This window comes from Rhinolophus hipposideros (genome assembly GCF_964194185.1).
Source record: "Rhinolophus hipposideros genome assembly, chromosome: 24".
Taxonomy (NCBI): domain Eukaryota; kingdom Metazoa; phylum Chordata; class Mammalia; order Chiroptera; family Rhinolophidae; genus Rhinolophus; species Rhinolophus hipposideros.
In genome coordinates, this window is record NC_138070.1 from 1,430,796 (window position 1) to 1,458,031 (window position 27,236).

A 27,236-nucleotide genomic window follows, 5' to 3' on the forward strand; every position below is an offset into this window, starting at 1 on the left:
TCAGGTTCTGCCCGGTGACCGTGGCTCCTGGGGTCCTCGCTGGGGATGCAGGAGGCATGAACTAGAAGCCGGTCCTTTCTCTCCTCAGGGCCTCGTGGGCCCGTAACGGAGCCATTCCCACTTCCAAGCGGGTCAGCTGGGGGTCAAACGGGAATTCTTTTAGGATCACTGACCTGGAGGTCATTCCAGGGCGGGTGAGGGCCAGCGTGACCCTCAGATGGTAGGTCAGAGGCCCCGCTGCTCAGAGATTGTGGGGACCACCGGGGCGGGGTGAGGGGCCCCGCTGCAGGATCTGGGGCTCCCTGAGGGCCCAGAGCCTCAGACACCCCGAGGCTGAGGATGTGCCCGCACGCGGGGCGCGAGGACCCAGGGAAGGCCACCTGTTGGGAGCTCCCGGGCGGCCAGGTGTCTGCGGGCGTCCCCGCGGCCCCTCCCACGCGCGCTCTCGGGCGGGGTGGCCAGGAGGGAGGGTGCGGGGCAGAGCGGGGGAGGTGGGACTCACTTTGCGGATTGGGGCTCACAGCTGTCACTCCGAAAGGGTGGGGCTTTTTAAAAAAAGGCCCATTCAAGGCTCAGCCCGGAACCCGCGCGGGGCACTGTGGCGCTCGCCTCCGCGGATGCGGTCTTGGCGGAGCGGCTGGTCCTCCTCCCAGCGCCGGGCCCCGCGTCTCCGCCGCCGGCCGTGCGCCCTGCGCGCCTGGGGCCCGCGAGCCGAGGGGGCCGGGCGGCGCGGGGGGGCTCCGGCCGCCAAACTTCGGCGCCGGCGCGCGCGAGCCCCGGGGCGCCCTGCGCAGGATGGGGGCCCTGCGCCCGCCCGCCCGCGGCCCCGCGCTCCCGCAGCCCCCCTTTGTGGCCCAACTGGAAGCCAGTCCACGCTCGGGTCAACAGGAAGGGAACAAATCCGCGTGGATTAAAGTAAAAATATCCTAGTGGGGGCGAGAGGGGGCGGGGTGTGCCTCCGCGCGCGCCGGACCAGGGAGGCCGACTGCGGCCGGCATGGCCCCGCGGGAGGGGCGCGCAGGGCCCCGCGGCTGCCCGCGCCCCTAGCCGCGCGCTCCCTGGCCGCCCAGCCCGGCGCCCGCCTCCCGAGCTCGGCCACCGCGTCTTCTTCGCTCAGACGGCGCCGGAGAGCCGAGGGTCTGCGCTCCGGTCTCCGGGATGTGCCCGTCTGAGATGGGGACGCCGTGGCACCACTGGTCCCCCGTGCTCATCAGCCTGGCCGCCCTCTTCTCCAAAGGTGAGTGGACGCCGCGCCACCTCCGGCCCCGGGACTAACTTTGCCGGGAGTGAGCGTGTGGGAGTGCACGCGTGGCTGGGTGGCGGGGAGAGAGGGCGTGGGTGTGGGTGTGCGCGTGTGCACGCGCGCGTGCGGACGCCAAGGTCCGCGGCGGGCCCTTTGCTGCAGGTGCCTCGCGGGAGGACGTGGGTGGGAGGCCCGAGGTGAGACTGCAGAGGGTCGGAGGGAAAACAGCCCTGCTCACCGACAGCGTTTTCCATGAGGCAGGGGGCTGTGGAGACGCTTGAGAGGAGAGGTGGGTCCTCGGAGGGCTGAGCTGCAGGTCCGGGGCTGGGGATTGAAATGAAGGGGCCTGGAATTTGGACTTGACTTTTCCTGCTGGCACTGACCTCATAGGAAATAATTGCAGAGCTCTCCTACATGTTAGAAAGATGTCACTGGTTAGCTCTGGAGAGGTGGCTCCTGGAGAGGCTTCCAGCGCGGGTCCTGGCCGCTGGCCAGCATCCCTGCAGGTTGGCCAACCCTAACTTGTCACCCGAGTTCTCCCAGCAGGGCCCTGACCCGAAGCTGTGAGAACAGAGCTAGTCCTCACCTGCCCACTTTGCCTTCTGTCAACCTCCCCGTCTGTCATTGCCACCGCAAGTTTGGACGCTCAAGACACCCATGGCTGGAAGAGCAATCATTTGATCCACACAGGAGGGTGTAGAAAGTACCAGCAGTTCCTTGTTACTGACGGGAAGTCCTTATTTGTGTGGCTCCTCCTCCTCCCAGGGCCTGCTTCCTACAGAGAAATATATTAGGAGGAAAGTGGAGCGCTTTAGCCGTCTCCAGTGTGTGCCCCCAAATTTCTATAAACAGAGTTCTCTGCGGTTCTGGAGAGGAGACCGCTTTCAGAAACTTCCAAGTTAGGGCTCAAGCACACAGCCTTTTAATTACGGGAATTTTCCGTTCTCTGTGATCTTCCGGAGTCAGTGGGCTACACTGCTTCGGGTCTGAGAATAGGAGAAGACAGTCGACTCGCCGGGGTTTGGTGCTGGTGTGATTCAGGAAGGGGGCCTGGGCTCACCGTGCCCCTCCTGTCTTTTCTAGCCCAATTGCAATGGGCTCACGTCTCCCGAGCAGTGCAGCCTGAGGACGAGAGCTCCTGGGCTTATGATGTGCACAGAAAAGCAGAGAAAGGGCTGAGGGGTTCAGTGAATCTAACCCAGGCAGACGTGCGGTTGAAACACCCCAAATCCACAGCAACAGCAGTCCGGCAGATGTGCGTATGGCTGTAAGGCATGTTTTTTATTGGTTGTCACTCGGTTTTATAATAGGACTAGGCGTCTCTGTTTTCCTGCCTGCAGCAACCAGGTTTCATTAAGAAAGGTACAGAAAAGCTTTGTAAATACGACTTAACCATCATTGCGTGTTCTGGGTCACGTGCGTGGTTCTGTTACTGATTTCTCTATTAGATGGAGCGGTGGTGAGGAGCTCTGTATTTCCCCTGGTACTTCTGAACTTTTGCAAGGGCAAACCCTGAAAATGCCCTTAAAACCAGGAGCTCTGTGATGTGGAGATGTCAGCTTGGGAAATGGGGCTGTAAGCCCAGCATGTGACATGTTTTGTGTGTTGAACTTAGAGAATTCAGTCAAGAGTAGATCAGCTAAGCGTCCTGAGCCCAGGGTAAGTAATTCAGTGGTTGTTCACAATAGGCTGTTAGGTTGGCTCAAAAGTAATTGTGGTTTTTGCAATTATTTTTAACCTTTGAAGCCACAGTTACTTTTGCATCAACCTAATAAAAACAGGAGAAAGCTTGACACCCCCGAGGCCATCACGTTGTACAAAATTTTCGTGGTGCAGGTATGACCTCTAAACATTTGGTGGGTTCGGTTCTTTTTCCCATGTGTCAAGTCCCTTCCCACTCTAAGATTCTCTGATTGCCTTAACGGTCTAAACCAGGTTGCGATCAAATATGAGCTATATTTGAAAGAGTTTTAATGGAAGGCAAACACATGCACACGCACGTTCCGTCGTGCCTGATTTGTCTGGGGCTGATGGAAAAGTGGAGGTCATTATGAGATGTTAAATGTCTGCTTTATCATATCACTGTTTTTACTGTATGGTTGTAGTTCTTTTCAACCACAAATCTTTGAATGAACAAAACGTACATGTTAATTGCAGGCTAAATGTCATGAGCGTAGAGTGATGGGTCGCGGAGCAGATGAAACCTCATACAGAGCTTTGGAAAAACAAATAAAAATAACTTTTTTCTGCTTGCACTTCTGCCCCTGGGACCTAGGAACTATAATGCGAAAGAAAAAGTTTTACTGGCACTACTGTTCTACGGTCCCCACCTTTTCTGGAGAATGGCCTTATGTCAAGTTGCCAGAGAGCTTGAATCTTACGCTGGGAATCTAGGCTGGGTTGGGAACTCGGCGTTTTTGAGTTCAGACGTGTTTTAACGCATTGCTGTTCACTTTGTAGGAGGGGGCAGGAGTATGGAAAGCAGGGGGCTGAGGAGACTGGAGGTGGGCAGAGAGCCAGGCAATGTTCAAATACACACCTGAGAAGGTTGCCATGCGTTAGGCTGCCTGTGAGGACCCTTGCCTGCATCTCCCAGAGTTGTGCTCCCTTGAAAATTCTGGTGGGAAGCAGACACGCAGAGACCTGGGCTCCTGGGAGAAGAGCTGCTCTCCTGATGGGGTCCCCCTCTCAGGGCTGTGCTGGCCGGATGGGTGCTCTGCCTCTGTGGGCTCAGTAAGTGAGTGTCCTGAGCAGTGACTTTCTTGGGGCATCTTCTGGCGCAGTGTTTCCACATTTACAGCTCCCCTCTGAGGTCAGAAGTAAAGCATCCAGGTGGTGACGCATCACCTCCCACAGCCTGAGACTGGGAGGAGCTTGTTGACAGCCACCCGCTGTCCAGGCTCTCGGGGAGGAAGAAATGCCCAGGAGAGAGCAGGTGGGGAGGTGTGTGTGTGCGCGCGTGTGGGGGTGTGGGAGGGAGGAAGAGAGGCAGAGAGAGAGAGAGAGGGGAACTTTATTGATTATACTTAAATTCTGTCAAAATTAAAAGGCTAGGGAATGAGGAGACTATTAAGTTTCATTTTCTCTAAATTAAAAAGTTAAGTAACAAATATAATTTCATAAAAAATTCTTTTATGCACAGAAAGGTAGACTTCTAAGTATTAGGATATGTTTAATTTAGTTCCATTTTGAAAGCCAAGAAAAAATGAAATACAAAACAAAAGCTCCAAGTACCTTGTTGTAAAAGATTATACTATCCTATATTATTTCATCTATCCATTTATTCATTTATTCAACCAGTTATTATCCATCCACCCATCCTTTTATTTGCCAGTCCATTTATCCTTCCTTCTATTGATCCATCTAACCATCCATCCATCATCCATCCATCCATGCGTCCATCATCCATCCACCCATCCATCCATCATCCATCCATCCACCCATCCATCCATCATCCATCCACCCATCCATCCATCATCCATCCACCCATCCATCCATCCATCCATCCATCATCCATCCATCATCCATCCATCATCCATCCATCATCCATCCACCCATCCATCCACCCATCCATCCATCATCCATCCATCATCCATCCGTCCATCCATCCGTCCATCCCTATCCATCCATCCATCATCCATCCATCTATGCGTCCATATGTCCATCCATCCCCCCATAAATCTGTTCATTCAAGATCACAGGCCACATGTTTTCAGTGAACGTGGAGCTCTGCAGGAGCTATTTGTGGGTGCTATGAGGACATGGGGTCAGGAGGCACTAAAGTACCCATAGGCCAGGGAAGTTAACTACCAGTCACTCCTCTACATTGTCAAGTGCCACAGCTGTAGCTCCAGGGCTGTAAGTTGTAAGCTCAAGGCCCACTGTTCCGTGTTCGGCGCCCTCTCTTCCTCTCGTTCTGCTTTCTTTCATCTCTATTCACTCTTTTACGGCAGTGACTGCCTTCTGAGCACCAACTCTGTGCCCCAAATGCTGCTGGCCGTGGGAACCCAGTAGTGAGAACATCCCAGACAGGTGTGGTTGCTTCCTGCCTTCACAGAGCTACGGTTTCCAGAAGAGGTGGAGAGCATGTCAGTCGTACAGAGGAATGTCCCCTTCCGGCTGTGCTGTCCAGGCAGGACAGAGCATGTCCCTCTGAGTGCAGGGACGTTGGCAGTGACTCGGAGTAGCTGGGGAGACCTTCCCTCACCTGGGAGATGGGTTAGCATTAGGGGGCACTGTGCAAGCCAGAGCGCAGGCAAGACTGGCGACTGGTGAAAGGCAGTGTGGCCGGTGATGCCGCATGAAGGGAAGGCCACCCTGGGAAGGAGGCAGTGGTCAGTTAGGGTGTGGACGCAGCCTGGTGTGTCCTGGTGGAGTTACTCACAGCACCCTCTTTCCCGTTCAGAATCATCCAGGTGGGTGCTCTGTCCTGTGGTCAGCCTTCCCAGGCCATTGTTGGCGTACAGGTCATGGGTGGGTTGTCATCGGTGGGTGCACGTTTCCTGGGGCGGCTGTAACAGATGACCACAAACTGGGTGACTGGAACAGCAGAACGCTATTCCCTCGTGGTTCTGGCGGCCGGAAGTCCCGAATCAGTCACTGGGCCAGGGCCAGGTGTCAGCAGGAGGCTCGTGGGGTGAGTCGCGTCTTGCCTCTGGCGGCGGCCCGCAGGCCAGCTCCAAGGCCGGTGGCTTCCGTCCCTCTCTGCTCGGTCCTCTTCTGTGTCTGAAATCTCGCACCGTCTCCCTCTGATCAGGAGTAATTCTATCAATCACATGCAAAGCCCCTTCTCCTTTTTGTCCCCCAAATACAGTGATGCTCTCAGGTTCAAGGTATTTGGACATGGACATCTTTTGGGGGGCCATTTTTCACCTGTCTACAGGGGTGACGTTCTAAAATGATTTTCTCTTGCCTCTCCTAAATTTTAAGTTTCTCTGGGGCTGAAACTGTGCATTTTTCTCTCTATCTTTGGTTTCTCTCCAGTATTTAGTACGGCACTTTGGACATTGCAAGGGCTCCATAATGTTTTAAGTATGCGTAGGACTGTAGAAAGGTGCTTGAAGAACCTTCGCCTAACAGTAAAATGGTTTGATGCTGGTTGTTGTTTGTCCGCAGGCATACAAAGTGCCGCAGGAAATAGTTTGGTCAACAATAACCACAGCTACCTTTTCTTTCTTTTTCTTTCTTTTTTTTTTGTGATTGAAATATTACTTTATTTTACACTCTGTGTTCTTGAATTACCAATGCTATCCGTTTCTTTTTCTTTTATTTTTTTAAACCTAGAAACATTTTATTGTGAATCTTGGATTTACTGGGTTTTTTTTAATAGTTTCATGTGTACAGAGGGAGAAGGTGAGGGGATTAGAAATCACAGCTACCTCTTTCAGTTATTATTGTACGTCAGGCACAGCAGTGAGTGATTCCTGACAGTAACTCTTGCGGGTTTGCAGGTAAACCCGAGGGGGTACATTTTGTTATTAACCTCACCTATAGATGCAGACATTGAGGCCCAGAAAAGTTAAGTAACTTGTCTCTCCCAGATCTTCCAACTCAGAAGAGGCAGAGTCTGAATTCTGATGTCATGCCTGGACCGTGAACCACTCTCCATTCTACTCGTGATTTGATAATGCAAACTAAGCTGACTCTCAGGCGGAAATTACACCCGGCTGAGAGCACACAGGTCTCCCGTGAGTCCTAGCTCAGAGCCCAGTCGATGGTTGGCGCTCCGCATGTGCTGAGCGAGTGAATAAATGCATGTGGTGTTCTTGGATTTTCTCAGCCTCAGTTTTTCTGATTGCAAGACCTAAAAGGGACGGAAATATAGACTTTCATGCCCAGACTGAAAGGCACTGAGCTGCTCCGATGGTGGAAGCGTGTGTGCTTGTCTCCTGGCTCAGAGAGCGGGAAGCTTTGACGTGCTCGCTGGGCGGTGACTCAGGCACCCGCTTGTCCGTCCCTGGGGCTCCTGGGGCACCAGGCTTGCAACGTGGTCTCTGTTCCTGCAGGACTAACAGTGTTGGCCCGCAGTGGCCCTTTGTGAAATTGTAAAGAGTGAGGAAGAAGAGTGCAGAATGAAAGCACGCAAATGTTTTCCCTGTTTCCACAAGGAGAGTGTTGGGGTCTCTGCACACGGGAGCTGGTGAGGTTGACTTTGATGTCACAGAACGAGCTTGGCTGAACACTGGTCTGTGGCAGACGCACACGGTGATCACAGCCACCCAGCGTGCGTTTGTCGTGAAATGAGACCCGAGACTCAGAATGTTTCTATTTCACTTGTGTCATTTATTTAAACAGATCTTCTTCTGGAAGGAAATAAGGGGAGCACCCAAGACAGCCAACGCCAGGGTCTTTCTCACTTCTCTTAATCGTCAGTTTTGAGGATTCCTTTTTAATACAGAGATATCACCCAAGAGGCCCCCCCCTTCCAGAAATTGTGTAAGAATCTCTAGGGGAAGAAGACCCTTGAACTTAAAGTAGACAAACTTATGACATGCATTGGGAAAGAGACTCAAGTACATACTGTTGTAACAGACAGAATAGTAACCAAGGTAAAAAATATTGGCAAGACTTGAGCGAGGACATAAACCTCTCTCTCTGTCACACAGTTCTCCGCGTGTCGTGCTGTTACGCCGTTTTGCTCATGTGAAACAGTATGTTCGTATGTGTATGGGGCAATCCCTGGTAGACTCACGAGGTAAGGAAGATGGCAGTCAGAGCTCGTTTCTGTGGTTTTGCTGTTTTTCGTTTGTGGTTTTGTTCAGGAGGGTACAGGTAGTGGGGGTAGCTGAAGCTATCAAACGGCTCGCTGGGGTATTGGACCCCATCTGTCAGGATGCGGGGGCAGTAAATGCTTCTGGTATCGAAATGGACGTCGAAATTGCCATTCCCCCTGCCTGCACGTAATCCGTCTCCCCTAAGCTTCCTGTTCTCTCTGTAGGAGGTAGGACACCGCCTCCATGGCGTCTGGCTCTAGCAAAGAGCACGGGACAGAAAAGCCACGTTCCTGACTTGGATTCCAAGAGCTGACGTCCAGCAAAGGACAAACCTTGTGCACAGGCGTGTGTTCTCGGTGCCTCTGTCCTTCCTCAGCTTAGGAAATACTTGTTACTCAGGGAGGGAGGGGTGGAGCTTAGAGGGGGCTCAGGTGCTTCTGAGATACTCGAAGGCACGTCACCCCAATGATGGCATTAAGGGGTGAAGACAATTTCCCAAACCTACTTGGAGACTCTCAGGTGAAGAGCACCCACCCTCGTCTCCGGGGAGGAAGCAGAGGAAATGTTTGCTGGGGTCGGGGTGCTGGGAGCCGCTGATGGCCTTCCTGCCCCATCAGGGATGGTAAAGACGGCTGGCGGGGCACTGTCACCGAGGAGGCCGGCAGGTCCAGGCCGTGGAGGGAAGCCCTGGTCTGGGGGTCCGACCCCAGGCGCCCAGATGCCGGCAGGACAGATGACAGAGTCTGTAGTGGAAATGAACCCGCGGGTTGTCGTGGCCATTTTGAACCATGTCCCTTGACGTGACCCTTAGAATACTGGGGGGTTGTGTTGACCGAGCCTCCCTGTGGCTACTGGTGACATGGGGAATCCAAGGAGAGACAAACAAAGGGATGTGCGTGTCTTGTTCCTTGAGGCCTGGGACTGAGATTTGCTGTCACTGCAGTGCACTTGTCCCCACGACAGAAACACAGGCCTGGGTGGCCCTGTGCCAGGAGGGTCACGGCATTCGATGGCGGCAGGTGTCAGCCTTGAGCTCGGGCGGAGGGGTCTTGTCCTAGGAGTCTGTCTTGGTCCTCCCAGTGACTGTGTGTCTCAGGGCTGGCTGTTTGTTTCTGGAATTTTCCATTTAATGTTTCCGGACCTCGGTGGACCCACAGATGGGACACTGGAGAGGAACCGATGCAAGAAGGGTCCTGAGGACACTGCCTTCAGGATTGCGATGGAGAGGTCTCCTGGTTAGAAGAGTTAAGTACCCGGGACAAGCGGCAGGGCCGTCAGTGCCAGCTGGGGAAGCAGAGAGGGCCTGGCGGGCGGCTTGTGTGGAAAGACTTGGGGTTACGTACGAAGAGAAGCTTAACATGGGGCGACAGAGGGCCTTTACCTAGTAAACACGGTCCCTCCCCTCAGTTCCTTTTCGAAGAACTGTTTCTTAGGCGTTCTTACCTGGGAGAAAAAGCTGTGGTTGTCCTGAAAAAGAGTCAACACTTCCTCCTGTGAGCCATGAGGTTAAGAAGTGAGCCCCTAAGTGTGTCTGCCTCCTGTTAACTCCCGGGCGCCTCTGAGCCAGCGTCACTATTTACACATGTGGGAACCCCAGAGAGGCTGACGTCCTCGCAAATCCGCCTCGTCCTGGGCTCTATTTTATTTTCTACCCTTGTTCCTTCTCTCTTCCCATCTGTGTCCTCGCCTACCTGTCTGCCCACTGCGTTTATTTTTGTAAGCTACTTCAAACTCATTTTGAAATGAGGGAGAGGTGAAAATAACCTCACGGTGCAGGGGTGACTGTTTCACGTTTCGATATATTCTATCCTCATCGTTTTTCTACGAAGGTTTAAACCTGTGGCATTCACTCTGTGTATGGGACACAGAATTTGTGTGCGGCTCTTTGGAGTTCCTGCGTTTATGTAAGCATTTCATCATGTTTTCAGAGTGTGTCACGGATGCATTTTTAGTGTCTGTATCATAGCTCAAAAATCTCAGGTCTTGCTGGACAATGACAGAATTTATACTTTTCCCACTACTATAAGGAAATAATTATTACTGTGTATAATTTTGGCTTTGAGTTACTTTCTTACAGTCACGGTTATTTCATTACCTGCCTAAAGAGTATGGGCAGAGCTTTTGCTCCCAGGTTCTTTCCAGAAAGGGTTCCACCTTTGCCCAGGTACAGCAGGCCCCCTTCTCTGCAGGAGGGTCCCCTCCAAGACTCCTATCCTAGTAAGTGCCTGAAACTGCGGATAGTGCCAAACCGTGTGTATACCATGCTCTTTCCTGTACAGACATAGCTATGAGGAAGTTTCATTTATAAATTAGGCGCAGTAAGAGTGACAACAATAATAAAATAGGATAATTCTAACCGTACACTGTTATAAATGTGGTGTGAGGGTGGTGTTCAGTAAAGGAGGGGTGACTGAACACAAGCCCTGCGGTAGCTCTACAGGCCGTCTGATAACAGAGATGACCGGGGCGGGCAGCGTCCACAGCGTGGCCATGCTGGGCTCAGGTGGGATGCTTCACATTCTGGGTGGGACGCAGTGGGACAGAGAGAGGTTTTGTGATTCTCCTCAGAGCAGCTCACAGTTTAAATCCTATGGACTGCCTACTTCTGGAATTTTCCACTTAATGTTTTTGGACCTCGGTTGACCTTGTAACTGGGATCGCAGACAGCGAAAGCACGAATGGGGGGAGTGCGTGTGTTGGCAACAGATGAAAAACCCCACTTCCTGGGATCTTGATGCTCTTCGTGATGGCCGTGTCTGTGTCTGCTGGGCCCCAGTGTGTGGCTAAGCGCTCTGGTGTCCCCGAAAACTGCCCAGAACGCATCGTGGAGACAGTCACGCTCACTGAGGGGGACCCGCATGCCTGAGGCTCTGACTTCCTCAGGTTCCAGGGCGCTGGGAGGCTTCGTCTCCTGAAGGGTAACAGGCTGGAGTGGGCGAGGTGACGTGTGCGGCCAGCGAGGAATGTCCCGTGCTGCTCCCGGGCGAGCTGTGTGCAGAGGTTACAGCCAGGGGGCCTCTGGCAGCAATAATGTGAGGAGAGGACACTGTGGCTTCAAGGTCACGAGGGAACCGGAAAATGCATTTAATACGGAGTGGGGAGGCTGCAGCGGGCGTCCCCTCTGGGAATCACTGTTCTAGAACAGTCAAGACAACAGGTAGGTGTTTTCATTTGGAATTCACTGATTCTGTGACTTTGATGGAATTTGAAAGGCTCCTGCGGCCTAACTGCAGCATAAAACGTTCAAGTTCAGCCCCCGACCTGCCCCATTGTCATGGTTTGTCTCCAGCCGAGAATGTGGCCGGCAGTGGGCACCACAGGGCTTCTTGTGTTGATCCCACAGTTATATTTGGAGGGCAAGTTATAAATGCAGTGAGATTGCCTCTGAGGAGATAGAAGAGAATCTGAAATCAACTTTATCCCCAAGAGAGTGCAGTTCAGTGGAGGGAACTGACACGTAAGTGGACAATCCTCTCTGGTCAGCCATCTAAGCCAAGTATGACAAATTTTTCAGTTACGTGGACAGAGGAGGGGCCGGCGTCCTTACCGTCCCCTTACGCGTTCTGCAGACTCGTCTTCCACGGACGGTGCTTGTCTCATGGTGGCAGGTCCTTAGCTGGCGGCGTGGCGGTTAGTGGACTCTGGGAGGCGGTGTGTATGCAGGCTGTGAACACCGGGGGCCCCGGCTCCGTGGGGAGGGGGCTCAGATGCCCCCGTCCACCGCACAGCCCTGCTCTGGCCCAGACCCACTGTCACCATTCCTTCCTTGCAGTGTCTGTGGTCCCAGCATCTGGATTCTGTGACTTCTCAGGGTTCCCCAAATACCAAACCCTCTTCTCTCTGTGTAAGGAAGACCGATGGCGTGCGTGGCTGCCTCACTCCGAGTTTCAAGCGGGCACATCTGGTCAGTAGGACCTGACACCCCAGGCCTGGACCCCCAGCACAGAGACTCCTGCCCATGCACGCAGTAGGACTCGAGCCTCTTGAGTTGAAGAAGGCCCACCAGAAAGGAACTGGCATTGGTGTGAAATGTGCCAGTTTTCAGTATCCAAAGAAATTCTCATCCCGGTCAAATTGATTTTCAACACTGAACGTTGTGAAACGTCATGTGAGAATATCCCATCCATGTTAATTTTCCTTCCCAAGGGGTCTGGAGGGAGGACGCTTATCACGTGTTTCTCACCTTTCTTGTCATGCTGCTCAGTCAATGGCGGACTGGACTGTGATTTTCTGGGCAGCCTCTCCCTCTGAGAGGATTTGGACGTGCACCTTGGGTTTTTGGAGCTGGCGGCCCTCAAGAGGAGGGATGGTTGTGCTCTCTCTTCCTAAAGGCCTCTAGAGTGCTGCCTCGGTCGGCGTCGAACAGATGCTGTGAAGGCAGAAATCAAAGCCAGTCGTCGCTGTGAGGACCCTTCTTTGGAATATGAAGCCCCACAAAGCTCTGCATTGAGTGTAAGAGTTCCACCTGAATTTTATTTATTTGAGGAAACACTGTCCAGTGAAGAATGATTAGACATGATTTGGTTGCAGGGACATAAACCCAAGATTGCCTACCATGCAGTGGTGAGCTAGGGGTGATGGAGTAACAGTAAACACCCATGTCTCAGTGGCGTAACGTGAGGAAGGTTTACTTCTTGTTCACTCAGTGTCCAGTGGACCCTCGTCCCCCTTGTAGTTATGCCATTTGGAACACATGGCCTCCAGGGCCATCACAATAGGGGAGGAGAGGGCTAGGGGTTCACATGGGGTGATTTAAGGTCCACGTTGGGAAACGGCCTCATGACTTGTGCCCACACCGTACTGACCAGCACTGAGAGACACTAACCACAGGGAAATTTACAGGAACACATGTATACTTGGTAAACACTAACAGTCTCTGCCCAAAGGGAAGAGAACGGTGTGGGCTCACAGGCCTGAAATTCCACAGGCAAATTCAGCAGCAGGTAAGGCTTGACCAAGGTGCTCATGGACCCGGTACCCCAAACGACCTAGAATGTCTTTCTTTCTCTTTAACTGTATTGGTTCTTAGACACACCATCCCCAGCCCAGAACTGTATCTTCTTACCCTAAATTCAGGAACAAAAAAGAGCATATCTCTTAACAGTTGTGTTAAAATTACGGACCTGCCTCCTATAAACCACTTTGTTCTACGAGCCTCCTAGAATCAGTCCACATGCCCAGGAGGGTGGGACAGGCGCAGGTTGCTTGGCTCAGGCTTAGGTGTTAAGCTCCCCCTTGGGGACCTGGAGTGGGGACCCACCCAAGTCACCTGATATGAAAATGAAAAGCAGATGATACAAAATAATTGAGGATATTATTACCAAAAATGGTCAGTCAATTAAACAGCAATATTCCACGCTCTGGGTCGCTATAATTTTAAACCTAATAGGAAAATAGTCCCATGTTAGCTAATATTTAACCACAAAAGGGATTTTGTACCCCTGCCCAGATGACAATTCAGTACAGAATTGCACCATCAGAGAAGTTACGCTTATCCTTTGAATGTGTGTTTAAATGTAATGTAAGCTTTTGTTTTCCATGGCTGTAATTTTTCAGAGTCCTTAATTCAATGTAGAAACTATGCACAATGGAAATTACTGTTGTGAATAAATATTTGCATGATGGGCTGTTAAAAGGAGCATCAAAACACACAATTGCTTGTTTTACAAGCAGTTGGTATTTTGAAATGTGAGATCAGTGAGAGTACTGAGAATTCTGTTGAAAGGCAGAGAGAACAGCCCCAGTGACGTTAAGTACATTTTCAGGGGGACAGTGTCAATGACAGGACACAGTAGGACAGAAAACAGAATTGAGGTACCGCCCCAGATGAGTCTCCCCGCCCGAGTTCTGCCTCCCTGCTCCCGACGGTAATGAGTGTTCTCTTTGGTTCCCTTCGTTAATTAGTTGGGTCAGGGAGTTGGGTGTTGTCTGTAGATCAGATAAACGTACCCGTAAGCAATGTGGAAAAACAATTTTGGATACTCTGCTGTTAGAGATTGCCTAAGATTTCAACTTTGGAAAGGACCAAAGCTTGCAGTGCGCATTTGGGCCCAATCTCACCTTTGTACAAGCCTGAAGTAATTTGCCCAGAATCGTTTTGGGTGAGGTAAAGCAATTTTTTGATAGGAACAGGATTTCACAGTTCTTCTACCACTTAAATATGAAAACAGGCCTTCTCAGTCTAAAGGATACAAAGTAACTTTGGTTGGCTCTATATGTCTTCAGGGGATGGAGAAGAAAACCTCCTTTTGCCATCCAGTTTCCTTAGGTGTGGGTGGGACCTAAGGCGTGGCTTTTGATTGACAGATGGCATCCAGGGGTACACTGTAAAGACACCTCCACAATGGATGTCTTGTCCATGTTTTGAAATCAGGAGATTTTCATAAAGATGTGGATCTTCCTGCTTCTCACAGCAGTGAGATCTCTCTGTGAGCCGCTGGCTGGAGCTGAGCCAGTGTCCCCACCGGGCAGTCTGCGGGGACACTCTTGTTCCAACCCCATTTCCCCAGTTACTGCTGTCACTGCACTGCTGTGTTTCTTGGAGTAGAGAAGTAGCTCTCTGGGCCTTGGTCAGAAGTGGGGGGATGGGATACACACGCGGGTGCCCTTTGTGTCCTGGATCTGAAGAGCTTTACTCATCTGTGTCACCTCCCTGGGTCCTGGGCCTTTCATTTCAAGGAGCTGCTGGATTTGTTTAATGCTTTGCTTACACATTACTGACTTATTGGGAACAGTGACCTTGAGATCAGGACATATGAACGGAGCTTGCGAGGTCTCTGTGGGCGGAGGGAGGTGTTTTAAAGAGAATGAGTTTACCAATCTTCAACTTCTGTATGTGTTAGCTCTTCAACTCGATCTGTCTAAACTAATTTATGTTCTCTCACACACACACACACACACACACACACACACAACTTCTTTGATTTTACAATAGAAAGCTACCTCTCATCCATCCAGTGTCTTATGATTCATTTCTCCCAGGTGTTAAAACGTCGCAGTCCCCAAACTACGAGACCATTTCTTTAATCAAGGCGGCATCACACTCCCATGGCCCATGAAGAGGTACATTTACAAAAAGAGAATTTTTATTCCAAAAATTGTGTATTGAAATGTTTTTGTTGCTTTCATTGTGCAGCCATCATTGTCATAATGCCAACTTGAAGAAATTTTTAAATACTGAGAATCTGACAGTGAGAAGAAATGAAAAAGTTTAAGTTCAACGTATTCACACATATTAATATTTTCATTGTAGGAAGGTATACTAGGACGGTGGAGAGATTACCTTCAAGATTAAAGTATATTATGGTTAGAATTGAATTCTGTGAGGGAATTGGAATAGAAATAGGAGTTCAGGAGAAAAAAGGAACAATGTAACATTTTCTGATAGTTAATGAGTTTTTCATGGATTTTATAAATGGATGGTGGTGGGTGTCAGTCACTGTTATTTATATTCCAATGATACATTTAACAGGAGTGATGTAACAGTTAATTTTAAATATCAAGATTTACAATACGCTGGAAACCTTATCCTTGGCAACTACTGAAACTGATGACAAATATTAGCTATCAATTTTTAAATGTTAACGTGGGTACATAGTTTTAAAAAGGTTTCTCTTAGGAGTCATGGGAGCAATATCTTGGAAGACCACCATCGTTAGAATAGCCCTCAGCTCGGGTTACAGAGTAGAAACTGTCCAGCTTTTCAACCTTCCTTTGCCCAAATCACACCGCAGACCAAGAAAGTCAGAATAGCTAAGTGATTCTGATGGGAAATCAGCGATGAGAACCGTGCAGCAAAGCCATCTGTCTGTGTGGAGAAGACTTAAAACACTGATTCTGAAACTGAATGCCCATTAGAATCATGTGCAAAGGATTTGGGGGGTGCGGGTGTCAGTCTAAGAGATGTACATTTGCATGGAGTACAGTGCACCTCTTCAGTGTACATTGTGTGAATTTTCACAAAGGCATTTAGTCTTGTAACTGTTGCCACAATCAAGGCCGAGAACATTTCCATCACCCCCAAAGTTTTCTCTTACCCTCCATTGCTTGTCCCTTTCTTTACCCTCATCCCCTGGCAATGAGGGTAAAGGCCATTCTTCTGGCAAGCACCTATCTGTTGCCTGTCCTTGATGTTTTACTTCTTCCAGAAGGTCCTGTAAATGGTATCGCATAGTACCATGTTTCCCCGAAAATAAGACCAGGTCTTATATTAACTTTTGCTCCAAAAGGTGCATTAGGGCACATTTTCCGGGGTTGTCTTATTTTTTCCTGTACAACAATCTACATTTATTCAAACACAGTCATGTCATCTTCTTCTGGAACATTGTCATAACGTACTAAATGAATACATCTGGTTGACGGTCTTTTCAGGGTAGGTCTTATTTTCGGGGAAGCACAGCCATTTGAGTTCGGCTTATTTCACTTAGCCTAATGCATTGATACTCTTCCAGGCTGCGGGTCTATTAGGTGTGCACTCCTCTTTATGACTGAGCAATGAGCTGTGGTACAGATGGACTAGAGTCAGCTTATCCATGTGCCAGAAGAAACACACTGGAGTTGCTCACAGTTTTGAATGAAGCCACTCTAAGCATTTGTGGACGAGTTTTGGTGTGAACGTATGTTTTTATTTCTTTGTGGGTGAATAACGGGATGACATTGCTGGGTCATGTGGTGAGGGCACGTTTAACATAGTAAGAAATTGGCAAACTGTTTTGCAAAGTGATTGAACTGTTAGGCATTTGTGCCAGCAACAGATAATCCTCCAGCTGTTCTGCATCCTTGCCAACACTTGATACTATCGTGCTGTGGTTTTGTGTTAGCCATTTTAATTCATGTGTGATGGTATCTCACGGAGATTTTACTCTGCATTTCCCTAATTAGTGATGAGGTTGAGCTCTTTTTAGTGGCTTATTTGCCATCTGTATATCTTCTTGGGTAAAGTAACTGTTCCAATCCTTTGTTATATTAAAATGGGCAAATAATTTAGGTTGTCTTATTCCGTTTTGAGATTTGTTTGTGTATCTTGTGTACAAGTCTCTTATCACATACGTGATTTGAAAATGTATTTTTTTCCATCCAGCTTATCATTTCTTTCTTTGAACAGATCTTTGACAGAATAGACTTATTTATTTTGATGAAGTCCAATTTACCTTTTTTTCTTTTATGACATTGCTTTGGTGGTCCTCTCTTGGACGTCTTTGCCAAGTGAAAGGTCACAAAGGTTATGTGTTCTTCTAGTAAGTTTAATCATTTTATGTTTTACATTGATATCTGTGATCCACTTGGGGTTACTTTTTGTGTATTGTGCAATGCATGGGCCAAGTTTCAATTTTTTTGCATATAAATGCCCAGTCGTTCCAGCATAATTTATTGTAAGGACTGCTATTTCTCACTTAACTTGGCTTTATATTTTTGTCAAGATCATTTGACCATATATATTGTAGGCTTGTCCTGGACTCTCTGTTTTGTTCCCCTGATCTGCATGTCTGTCCTTTCACTAATGCCACCCTGTCTTGAGGACCATTCTTTATCATGAATCTTGAAATCAGGTAATGTGAATCCTTGGTCATTTTTCAAAAATGTTTTGGCCATTCTAGCTCCTCTGATTTGCAATATAGATTTTGGAACTGGCTTGTTGATTTCTAAGAAAAAAAAAAGATTCTGCTGGGATTTTTATTGGGATTACATTGAATTAGCAGAAAATACACCTTTGTAATAATGGGAACTGCATGTTACCAACACTGAGCTCTCTCATCCAGGAACATGGCACCTCTGACAATTTGTTTAGGCTTTCTTTGGTTTTTGTCATCACTGTTATCATTTTCAGCATACTGGTACCGGTACTGCACATATGTTTTAGATTTACACCAAAGCATCCTAGAGGTTTGGGTGCTATGGTGAATAGTACCCTGTTTAGAATCTGGATTGATAACCCTTATTGCAATTATATAGAAATGCAATTGATTTCTTTTTATATTGACCTCATATCCTAAATTCACTTGTTGTAGTAGGGTTTTTTGTTTGTTTGTTTGTTTTTGGGTAGAGTTTTGGGGATATTTTACATAGACAACCATTTTATTCCTGAATGTAGTTTTCTTGCTTACTTTTCAATCTCTATGCCATTTACCCCTGTTCCCTCTGCACTGGTTAGAACCCCTAGTATGATGTTGGGTCAGAGTGGTGATACCACACATCCTTGCCTGTTCCCAATCTTACACGTTCACGATGACATGGTAGGTTTCTTGTAGGTGCTTTTGGTGAAGATGAGAAAGTGCTGCTCTAGTTCTAACTTGTTGAGAGGTTTTATCGTGAATGGATATTGAACTTGGTTCAGCATCCTTTTATCGTATCGATTGCCATGATGGCATGATTTTTCTTTGTCTGTTTATTATGGATTACATTGATTTTCAGATATTGAATCACCCTGTGTCCCTTGTAGAAACCTAACTTAGTCATGGTGTAATTCTTTTTCTTTATTGCTGTATTTGATTTGCTAGTATTTTGTTGAGGGTTTTTGAGTCTAAACTTGTTCCTATAGTTTTTTTTTATATACTGTCTTTGTCCAGTTTTGGTATCACGGTAATACCAGCTTCACAAAGTGAAATGTGGAGTGTTTCCTCCTGTTCTGTCTTTTGGAAGAGACTGCATCAGTTCGGTGCTCATACTTCTTTAAATGCTTTGATTTTTCCAATGACACCATGTGAGTCTGGAGATTATTTTTTTTAAGCTTTTAAATTGCACATTCAATTTAATAGTGTTAGGACTATTTAAATTACCTTTTTAATATTGACCGAGTTTTGATGGTTTGTGATGAATTGGTCCATTTTATATAAATTGTCAAATTTATGGAAGTAATGTTGTTTGCAATATTTCTTTATAGCTTTTTCATGACTGTAAGATCTGTAGTGATATCCCATATTTCATTTCTGCAATTGATAGTATGTTTCTTTTCTTTTTCCTTGGTCAGTCTGGCAAGAGGTTTATGAATTTTATCTGTCTTCAAAGAACTAGCTTTCAATTTTCATTTATTTTTATCTATGTTTTTACTTTTTTTATTTTGAATGATTTCTGCTTCTAATCATTTCCCTTTGTGGCTTTGGATTTAATTTTCTCTTTATCTAGTTTCTTCACATGGAAATTAGATCACTTTTTGAGACATTTCTTTTTCTCCAATATAAGCATGCTATAAATTTTCCTCGAGGCACCCTTTTGGCCTGTCCCTCAGACTTTGATGTTATACTTTTATTTTCATGCACTGTACAATTATTTTGCCTAATTTTCCTTGTGACTTCCTCTTTAACCCATTAGATATGTTATGTAAATATTTGTTGTTTACTTTTGAGATATTTGAGGATTTTTCCAGATATCTTTTTGTAATGGATTTCTAGTTTAACTCCATTTTGGTCAGAGAACATACTTTGTAGGATGTTAATGCCTTTATATTTTTTATAAAGGAATATGGTTCCAGAATATGATCTATCTTGTTCCAGAATATGGTCTATCTTGCTAAGTGCTGCTTGTGTTGTTGAAAAAGATGTTACATTCCTGTTGCCGGGTGGGATGCCCCATAGATGTCCGTGAGTTGCTTGGCTGATAATGTTACCCAAGTAATCTGTATCCTCACTTCCGGTCTACATGTTCCTTCCGTTACTGAGCAAGCAAGTGTTGACCTCTCCAATTATACTTATGGATTTTTCTGATTCTCCTTTTACTTCTCTGAGTTTTTGCTGCATTCATTTTGAAGTTCTGTTGTTAGGTGCATATACATTTAGGATTGTTATGTATTCTAGGTGAATTGACCCTGTTAGAAACATATAATCTCTCTTTCTTTTCCCTTGTATTATTGCTTATTTGCTGTTTCTCTCATACTTTTTATTGAGACATAATTGACATTATGTTAGTTTCCAATTTGCAACATACTGATTTGATATTATGAAATGATTGCCACAATAAGTCTAGTTAATATCCATCACCACACATAGTTACAAATTTTTTTGTGTGTGTGACTAGAACTTATAAGACCGACTTGCTCTCTAAGCCACTTTCACACAGGCAGTACAATATTCTTAACCGTAGTCGCCATGCTGCACGTTACATGATTTTTTCTCATATCAGTACAGCTGCTTCAGTTTTCTTGTCAGTGTTTGCAGGGTGTATTTTCCCATCTTTTAATTTTTAACCAGTTTCTGTCTTCATATTTACAGTATGTTTCTTATAGACAGCATATGACTATATGTTGCTTTATATCCACTGCAGCATTCTATGTTTTTCAATTGATGTGTTTAGACAATTTACATGTCATATAAGTTTTATATGGTTGGTTAAAATCTGCCATCCTCCTCGTTGTATGTTATTTATTCTGTGTCTTCATTATGCCCTCCCCACCTTCTTGCCTGCTTTTTAGTTAATGGAATATACTATTTTATCTCTACTGATGGGTTATGATTTATACTTTTAAAAAGTCACTGTAGTGGTTGCCCCAGGGTTTTCAATACGGACCTTTATTTTATCACAATCTAATTTCTAAACAATATCACTTCACGGGTAGTGAAAGAACCTCCCAACAGTATATTTCCAACTCCTCCTTCCCATTTTAGCTTTATTACTGTCATTTATTTGACTTTTGTACATGCTATAAACCCACACTATATTGTTATTATTTTTCCTTTCTGCAGTCAATTATCTTATAGAGCAATTGAAAATAAGAAGATTTTTTATATCTGCCTACATTTATACGACTTTGTCTATCTGCCTACATTTTAACCATTGCCAGAAGTCTCCATTTCTTTGTGTAGATCCACGTTTCTGCCTAGGAATGTAGTCTTTCTGCCTGAAGAACCCCCTTTCACATACCTGTATCAGTGGTCTGACGGTAGTGCTTCAGCAGATGACTCCGCCATCCCCAGGCTGAAGGGACAGAGGGGGACATGGTGTTCCCAGAGGTGAGCGAGCTCCTCGGAGAGTCAGTGTTGATCAGCTGGATTCGTGGGTCTGACGTGTGTCCATGGAGTGACTGGGATTTAGGAAGAGCCGCAGACACCTCTTTCAGCTCATCTCACCCCCGGTGTCGTTCCCCACATGTGTTTCCATCTACGCCACGGCGGACATGCTTCATTCTGTCTCAGCTGTCAGATAAGGTGAAGTTTCCTGTTCGTTTCTTCCCAAGGTCAGAGGAGGTTGTTTCCTCATAAAGCTGTACCTCATTTGGCCTTGGGGAGGGGTTCGCCCTCACTACAGTGTTTGCACACTCAGCCACCAATCCCACCTCTTGTCACAGCGTCACATCTCCTTTGGGGAGCCACCCCTTCCCCATAGCCGTTTATATAGTGAGGCTGGGCTGAGCCCATCTGGTGGCAGGAGTGGAACAGGAGTAAGGCAGTCACCATGTGCCACCCACCCAGCCACAGTGATGGGCGGGGGTTGGTATCCTATGCAATTCCAGTGACAGTGAGGCAGGCGCATGACTTTGGTGGCACCCTTGGAAAAGATAAGTTGACATTTTATGGGGATGTGCAGCAGTAAGGCAGATGCAGGCTGCAGCTACTGGGAGCCACCTGCAGAGCGTGAGAGTAAAGCCAATAAAGACGCAGAGGGAAGCAGGCAGGACGGTGTTGTTTGAGGCTGGATCCAGCCACACCTGAAGCACAAACTTTACCCCAGAGCCTTTCAGTTACATGAGCCAACAAAGTCTCCTTTCTTCCTTCAGATGATTTGACTCAGGTTTGTGTCATTTGCTGCTGAAAGAGCCCTAACTCAGATACTCATGAAAGGAGTAGAGTGACAGCTCTGGGAAGTCCCAGCCAACCACGGAACCCTCAGCCGTTGTTCCCACTGCACCTCGAAACGAGCTTCCGTGCAGAGAACTGTTGCTGAGTTGGAAACAGCGATGCCTTCCTTTGGGCTTTGCTAGCATCACGAAAATACTGAAAGTCCTGTTCTCAGTGGTAGCATTTAGTGGTGAGGACACTAAGGGCTGCACTGAAACCACCAAAGAACTCCCCTTGGGGTGGAATGAACACTTCTTGCTCTTTTCGCAGTGAAAGTCCACACACAGCATACGGGACCCCACTTACATTGATCTGCTCATGTTTTCCTCATTTGCCTTATTTTTGGAGTTAGACGCTGAGCCATTTGAGACCAGGGACTGTGTTTTGGGTGTCTTGAATGTCATCCGAGCATTTTCACGCCATTTATGAGAAGATAGCCTCAGAATAGTTTCACAGCTCTTGTAAAGAATGAATGAATGAGAACTCTAATGCTGATTAAATTGGAAATCTTCACACCAGAGTTAATGACGTGGCAGGTGGCAGGCCAGACGTCACCTACAGAGACACTGAGTTTAACCAATAGAAGGTTGTTGTTTTAATTGAATTGTCAAATCAGGAGAATTCACATGAATTTGGTTCTCTGGTGTCTCTTGAAATTTGGAAGCCCTGGCAGGGCTGGCTTTCCCACAGCCCTCACCAGGGGGCTGAATGGCCTCTGCCACCTTAGATAAGACACACGCCCTACTAGGTGCCTCACAACCCCCACCCAGCTCTCCTCACTCGTTTTGTCCTCGTTCCCACCCTGAGCTGCAGCTCCAAGCCATGGGGGAGGGGGCAGGTGGCAATGCGTCTTCTGAGCTGTGCCTGCCAGGTGTCCAGGCTTCTTTCCCTTAACATTGGGCTTCATTTAAACCTTTAGGCCTTTCCAAGTGTGAGCCAGGACAGCACCGTTTTGTTACTTTTTGAGTCTATTATTACATTTAAAAAGAAGATGGATGATGAGGAGAACCAGAAGTAAAAGTGCCCAAATGGAACTACCCAGATTCTGATATGCATTTCACATTTACATTTAATAAATTAATGCTGCTAGCACACGTGCATACACACACACACACACACACACACACAAAAGACCCTTTAGGATCTCATTTGTAAAACAGTATTTTCCTGTGAGGTCCTTTGGAAAGAGAAAGCTGAGGCCAAATAGTTCTCCTGATGCCTTCTTTCCTATGAATCCATTCATTCATTCACCCATTCATCATCCATCATCCATCATTCATCATTCACTCGTTCATCCATCATCCATCATTCATCGTTCATGGAGTATTTGGTAAGCCTCTGCAGCATGCAGGGCCCTGTGCTGCTCAGGACAGATGTGTCTGCCCTCATGGAGCTTATGTTGGAGTGGGGAGGCAGACAATAAAAAGTGATAAGTAGAACAATTTCAGAAATGCTCAGTGCTCGGAAGGAAACAGTACTCAGTGGATACAGAGTGGGGATGGTGTTTGGCTGGTGTCATGAGGGGAGCACCAGTGGGGTCGTGGTTGAGTAGAGAGACCTGTGATGTTTGTGTCCCCCCAAATGCATGTGTTGACGCCCTGCCTCCAGTGGGACGGCATTAGGAGGTGGGCCTTTGGGGGGCGATTAGGCTTCAATGAGGCCATGGGGTAGGGTTCCCAGGATGGGATTAGTGCCCGTAAGAGTCACAGGGGGCAGTGGGGTGGCCTCCTGTCCTCTCCGTCCCCTGAGGACACAGTGAGGAGCGTGTCCCCACCATGACCCGACTGTACCTGCACCCTACTCCCGGACTTCCAGCCTCCACACTAAGAAATAAATTACGTTGTTGTCCTTCGTTGCAGCAGCCCCAGCAGATTAGACTTGGGAGGGAATCTGGGACCAGAATCTTCTAGAGGTTGAGTGAGGGCCCTAAGGTGTGAATAAGCTTGAGGCTTTGAGCCACGTTTCAGCGGGCTCTTTCTTCTTTCTGTGAAGGGCCAGCTAGCACGTACTTTAGGCTCTGTGGGCCACACAGTCTCTGTCACAAGGACTCACCTTTGTCCTTCTAGTGTGAAAACAACCAGAGAGTAGGTTAACAAAATGTCCCTGCCTCTGTTCCAATAAAACTTTATTTATAAACATGGACATTGGAATTGCATATGCTTTCCACATGTCAGGAAATGTTCTTCGTCTTATTATTATTATTTTGAAGCCATGTAAAAATGTAAAAACCATATTTCCTTTGCAGGTCCCATGAAAACAGATGGCAGTTCGCGTGTGGTTGAGGGGGCAGTTTTCTGACCCTTGTTGTGAGCAGCTCACTGGGCGTGGGGTGTAGCAGATGGAGAAAATGGTCGACAGTGGAATCAGAGACTCAGATAGAGAACTGTGCACATAGAAACCATGAATCTATGGCAAGTCCCATAAAAACGTAGTGACAGGTTGCCATTTACATCTTTAAAAGCTGACCATCTCCTCAGTTCAGCCTGGAATACTTTTCTCTTGCAAATTTTATGAAATTTATCCTCAAAAAGAGCCTTTTTTTTTTTTTTAAACCGCCCACAAAAATGAAAACAAACGGTACATTATTACTTTTGCGAAGTCAGGTCTTTGTCAGTTTTGATTCTGGTGGATTTGAGTGTATAGAGTTCATCTGCTTATTCATTCTTTCTGTCAAAGAAGTGATTCAAAACAAGGCAGTAATGAGTCTTGAGGAGATGGGCCGTTCTTTGTGCACGGTTCACGCGGGTTCAAGGTCAGCCCATTGAAATGGTGCAGCGGGGAGTTGGGATTTTAAACGTCCCATTGCTGAACCTTCCTGCTGCTTCTGACAAGTCATTTTAAATTCCCATCGCCTGCTTTTGTAGTGACATAGGGACAGCAGCCTGGTTCTGTCTTACTTGTTGGCACTTCTGCCTGTACCTGAGTTGTGGTAGCTCAGTGCAATGGTGTCATGACGACAGTCACACCGCTCGCCTCCCCCTTGGGGGGACGGTCTCCCTCTCCACTTTGTGAATCACGGTCAGGGTAATGCATCTGCTCTGAGCCCCACTCCTGTCAGATCTTAGAAGGGACGACAACGAGATTTGAAGACAAATAGGCGTATGCAGTGAATTAACGGGAAAATACCCCTCTGAACTATTCCACTGCTCCACAGCCATCGTAGTGCGAGAATTGCTCAGCGTCTGCCCCCCAGCCCCGTTCCCCCGTTTCTTGCTGTAATGCAGCTTTCAGAGCTCAGAAATGGGACTCACTTGGGGTCTTCCCACAAAACGAAACTGAGATTTCAGTTTTCAGAGGAGAGCTGCCGACCTGCTCCATGGGAACACTTGCCACATGGGATTATGATTTCTGATTTTTACGAATGGGTCCCGAGTCTCTCTTTCCTTACCTGTACTCTGGGAAGTACGGTCTCTGTGACGTCCAGACTCACGTTCAGCCCTACCTTATTTGAATCTTGTGCAGAGTACATGTTTTATTAATGGATGGGTTCTCACGGCAGGAGTTACCATGCCCATGAAACGTGGACGGCCAATGTCCTATTCAGCGCTTAACCCAGAGGCTTCCGTTGGGGGTCACGCCACGCTGACACACAGGTGTTTGAAAATGGTGCACTGAGAGGTGTTCTCAGGCTTTTCTTCTGAAAATTGAGCAGCTTTGGCTTTTAGTGGGACACACAGCAGCAGCATACCTCTACACGTCCTTGTATTTGTTTTCTTCTGGGGCGGAGCGAATTTGACCTTGAAAGGTTTTCGACGGAGGGGAAGATAGGTTCTGAGGTTCTTCTGCAGCAGGATGAAATGGGTTTTGAACATCGAATGCTGAGGAGATAACACTGCCCATGGGCTGTGACCTCCCAGTGGGGGGTGGACCTCCCAGTGGACTGCAGCTTTCAGCTGGAGACCAAGAGGGCTGTTTGATCAGAAAGTTCACGTTTGCAAGGCTGGAAATATCTGCCCTTTTCCGCTTCTGGTACAAATTGGATTAGCAATTCTGTGCCTCTGAACTGCCTTTTCTCCCTGATAAGAGCTTTCCTCAGATCGGAAGGAGAGCCTGGCATTCAGATGGCTCTGCCCGGTCTCCTTAAGAACTCAGCAGAGGGACGTAGTTCTCTTGTGTGGCCTGCTGTGGACACCGAGTCGTCAGTAAATTAGAAAGTGATCTTGTGCTGGTCTTTGATTGAAGCTGCTGAGAGGAGCTTGGCAGGACGTGTCCAGGAGGCGTGGGACAATCAATCCAATCACCTTTGGGGACACAGGCCTTTGATTCAAGGCGGAGAATAAAGGAGGCAGCTCATCGGTGAACACCTGTGGGTGGAGAGGCTGCATTTTCTACTCACCCCTTCCCTCTCCAATTCCTGGCCTATGGAGGCCTGACAGCGGCTTTCCGGAGTTAGCAGCAAAGCCCACAAGCTAAGGGCGAAGCCTCTCGTTCTGACACAAGTTCCCCTGAGTCTGTGCTGCCCCCATGAGCCTGCCTCCATTTCCGATGCCAGCTGCCTGTGAAGTGCCCAGGATGTGCACTTCTGTCTCACTTGGCTACAGATTCAGGGTCTCCCCATGACTCCATGCAGGTTTCGTAACTTGCTGGAACCACTTACAGCACTCCACGAAACGCTGTGCGGACAACGGCAGTTTTACTAAAAAGCATACAGCTCAGGAACAAACGGAAAAGGTGCGCAGGCTGTGTGTGAGCTCTGTGGGGCATCTGGGCGTCGCCCTCTTAGCCTGTGAAAGTGATGGGTGACCAGGAAGCACCCCGGAGCCTGGAGGTGAGGGTTTTCACTCGGGGCTCCTTGCACAGGTGTGATCGATGGAGCCAGAGGCCGCTCACCTCCCAGACGTAGGGCTGTGCTGCCGAGAGTCTCAGCCCTCTCGTCACTTGCTTGGTCCTTCTGGTGCGGCCAGCTCCCCGCTGAAATCACCTGAGGGCCCACCTGTGAGTCTCCTCGTGAGCATAAACTTCTGCTGGGAGCTCTCAGTGAATGAATGAAGACACCTGTCTCACTCCGGCATTCGGAAGCTCTGCCAGGAATCACGGAGGGCGGAGAGCAGGTGTGTGCTGTGTACTGTCAGATACCCTGTTTCCCCCAAAATAAGACCTGGCCAGACAATCAGCTCTAATGCATCTTCTGGAGCAAAAATTAATAATAAGACCTGGTCTTATTTTACTATATTTACTTATATTTACTTGTAGTAAATACTGTATTTACTTCTAGTAAATAGTTACTATATTTACTTATAGTAAAATAAGACCGGGTCTTGTAATGTAATATAATATAATACAATATAATATAATTAATATAATTAATATAATATAATACAATTCTGGGTCTTATATTAATTTTTGCTCCACATGACACATTAAAGCTGATTGTCTGGCTAGGTCTCATTTGCAGGGAAACACGGTATGAACATGGGTGTAGTGTGGAGATATGGAGACATACACACACATGCCTACTGTCCTCCCAACCCACGGGTGGACAAGTAGCCACTCACTCCAGGCCTTTCTTACATA

The 27,236-nt window shown here is 47.7% G+C and overlaps 1 protein-coding gene across 1 annotated transcript in view; it reads left to right on the forward strand.

Moving 5' to 3' along the window:
- Positions 1-822: 822 nt before the first annotated feature.
- TMEM132D (transmembrane protein 132D) overlaps positions 823-27,236 on the forward strand; it is a 429,533-nt gene continuing 403,119 nt past the window's right edge. The window contains exon 1 of the mRNA XM_081037657.1: positions 823-1,237. Coding sequence (XP_080893783.1) covers positions 1,159-1,237 — 79 coding nt within the window. The 5' untranslated portion in view covers positions 823-1,158. The remainder of the gene's footprint in view (positions 1,238-27,236) is intronic.